General features: G+C 33.1%; 1 protein-coding gene across 1 annotated transcript; it reads left to right on the top strand.

Moving 5' to 3' along the window:
* LOC104710525 (mitochondrial import receptor subunit TOM20-3) lies at positions 443-2,198 on the top strand (the record flags this gene model as incomplete). Its single annotated transcript, XM_010427144.2, is given in 6 exon segments — positions 443-570; positions 711-789; positions 1,128-1,297; positions 1,403-1,450; positions 1,725-1,817; positions 1,945-2,198. Coding segments are annotated over 6 exon segments (612 nt in total). The 3' UTR covers positions 2,071-2,198.

The following is a 3,398-nucleotide window of genomic DNA, read 5'->3' as shown; positions in this document are numbered from 1 at the left end:
AAATTATTGTTTCCTATCTGTGATTTTACATGTGGCAGGTGAGATTAGTCACATTGCAAGCTCAGAAAGCAGACTAAGGAAATATTCATAATTATATCTTACACTTTATTCCATATATAACAAAAACTATACAATAAGTTATTAGAACAAAATCTGACAAAATATTTGGCAGATTAATTGTCATTCGATAATTAGTCTACTTAAGGGATGAAAATAAAACATTTAAATAAAGTTAACATTTGCTTAAAACTGCGAACAGTCTCGTAATAAATAGTTGAGACGGCACGAAGTTAAGAATCTGGGCTTTTACAAGCAAATAAAAGTATTACATCAATGTAAAGGCCCATTATAAGCCCAATATGAAACGCTGCGTTTCGTAGTGTCGCTATTTGTTCTTTCTCTGTGCCGAATAGGTTTAAGAGAGAGAGAAGAAGAAGGGAAGTTTTGTACGGAATACGAAAGCTTTGAGAAGCCATGGATACTGATGCTGAGTTCGATAGGTTGCTATTGTTCGAACAAATTCGTAAAGACGCAGAAGAGACCTACAAGCTTAACCCTTCAGATGCCGATGTTAGTTTTCTCTCTTACGCTTCATGATTTCAGATTTCAGATTTAGTTTTGTTCTTGTCCGATTCATGTAATCAAAATCAAAATCAAGGGTTTTGATCTCTGCTTTGTGATTCAATGTTTGTGGTGTTTATTTTTTGCAGAACTTAACGAGATGGGGAGGAGCTTTATTGGAGTTAGCTCAGTTTCACAGTATCTCAGATGCAAAGCAAATGCTTCAAGGTGCTTTTTTTTTTAGTTTCATTAGGTTGCTTTCGTCTCATATGTATGCCAATATGATTTGATATAGTCACTTAAACAAATCTGCTTAGGAATCTTGATTCTTGAACATGGTTGTTAATGTTTCAAGAACTTGTAATCATGTTCTTTAGTCCTTACTTCAATGTGTCGAATGGCTCGGATGTTTTAGGATTCTTTACACTTTCTAAAGTTAGGTTTCGGCTTAGGGATATAATTATGATTAGAAGTGTTGTTCTGAAACTTGAAATTCTTCTCTGATGATGTAGGGATTGCTTACCATTTGAATTTTGATTATTCTTTATGTGTGTGTGTGTGTGTAGAGGCCATAACAAAGTTTGAAGAGGCTTTGTCGATTGAGCCAAAGAAAGATGAAGCGGTTTGGTGTATCGGGAATGCATACACTTCGTTCGCGTTTTTGACTCCTGATGAGACTGAAGCTAAACAAAATTTTGACTTAGCTGCTCATTTCTTTCAACAAGCTGTGGATGAGGTTAGATTTTGCTTTCCATTCAGAATCATTGTTGATTTAAACTGATCCTGTTTTTTTGGTTTCTGAGGTATTATTATACTAAAAACGTATCTTTGATCTTTACAGCAACCAGATAATCCACACTACCTAAAATCACTTGAAATGACGGCCAAGGTACCATATTTTACCTTATACAGTAGAAACCATCAGCCAGTTAAATTCATGTTCATTTTGCCTCTAATATCTCAAAGTTTTGTTCTTTAATCGAAGTTCTTCTCTCTAAACTTGTAAAAGGGAATATTGCAGCTGTTCTTCTCTGTTATGCTAAGTTTAGGCAAATTGTTTTCCTCATAGGAACATTGCAGCTGAATTGTGCTTTTTGCCTCTAAACCTGATTTCAAAGTTCTGTTCTTTAACCAAATCTTTTTCTATTTTATGCTACGCACAGGCTCCACAACTGCACGCGGAGGTTCACAAACATGGCCTAGGCTCACAACCAATGGGTGTTGTTGAACCTGCTGCAGCGTCTAGCTCATCAAAGGTATTATCTTTTATCACATTTCCTTTTTTCAATACTTGATGAGTGCATCCAATGTATAAGATAATATGAGAAGATACGTTTGAATCTCATGATATATCATGTTGTTGATGTATTTTCCCCAAAACAGGTAGTGAAGAATAAGAAAAACAGTGATGCAAAGTATGATGTGATGGGATGGGTGATTCTAGCCATTGGTGTTGTTGCGTGGGTCGGTTTCGCGAAAGCTAATGCGCCTGTGTCTCCTCCTCGTTAAGTAGACGCAATAGGAGATTTTTTGCTGGAGTTTTCAGTTTTCAAGGTTTTGACAGTTAGTCTTGTGTGAGATGTTTTAGACACCCCCACCTGAAGCAGAGTCACAGTTGTAATGCTTATTATTCCAACTCATAAAAACTTATTATTATTAAAATAAAAGAAAATGTCTTTTGAATTGATGTAGATTTTAAAATTTAGGAGATTTTAGTATTTCGATAATAATTTATGATCAAAATGTGCTAACTTACATAATCCAGCTGCACCCACAATAACACTAACCACAACGGAAACAAAATTATTGTCACTTAATTAACCAAGTTTAGTGTTTTATTCATTTCTCATTATCTTAAGATCATGCATAAGAAATGTAGATGAAACTTGTACAAGGGCTCTAATGCGTGTGTTCAAAACTGAAATCAACAGATATTTATAAGTTGAACACTAAAGATGCCGATGTTAGTTTTATCTTCGTTTATTTTCAGATATTGTTTTGCTAGTTTTAGTTTTGTTAATTCTTGCTCCATTTTTGGAGTAAATGACTCCTTCCCTTGGTTTGATCTCTGTTTTTGTAAGTCAAGGAAGGGAGTTGAAATAATTATTACTCTCGTTAATTTTTTTTTTTCTTTTGGGTAGAGAATTTGATTTCTGTTTCATAACGCCTCAGATTAAAAAAAAAAATGATTGTGTATGTTAACGAGAGTAATAATTATAAGAATCTTGGATTGATAATCCATTATAAGAATCTTGGTGGAAAATCAATTGATACGTGTTGGCTTAATTTGAGTGTTGAAGTTGGTACATTTTGGATTGATAATCCATTATAAGAATCTTGGTGGAAAATCAATTGATACCACATTTGCGACAAAGGACATTGCCATTAAAACATACTCGCTTGGGAAAAAGGTATAGAGAATAGTAAAAAATATTTTTGTAATTGTTTATTTTATTTGGTTTTCTAAAATCGTTTATTTGTTCAGCCAAATGCTCAATTCGCAGATGTCTTATGGTAACTTCATAAACGATGAGTTGATATTCACCGCCCAAGTGAAAATTGATTTCTTCATTTCTTGATACCTTCAAACTTAGTCATATGAAAATATGAAAAATATGATTGAAAGATATAACTTATTAAATATTTTACTACAGGAAAAATTATTTTCATATTATTTATTATAATATTTAGTTTTACTTCAAATTTTTAAAAATGTTATAAATATTTTACATTAGTTTTGATAAATGATGCAAATATTTTATATCAACTAGGTGCTTCCCCACGCAACGCGTGGCTTGTGGTGTAGTTGACACTTTTTTGTTTTTTTGGTCTATTTC

The sequence above is a fragment of the Camelina sativa genome, chromosome 9 (assembly GCF_000633955.1).
Source record: "Camelina sativa cultivar DH55 chromosome 9, Cs, whole genome shotgun sequence".
Taxonomy (NCBI): domain Eukaryota; kingdom Viridiplantae; phylum Streptophyta; class Magnoliopsida; order Brassicales; family Brassicaceae; genus Camelina; species Camelina sativa.
Note: the sequence above shows the minus strand (reverse complement) of the source record. Positions and strands in the feature narration are given on the sequence as shown.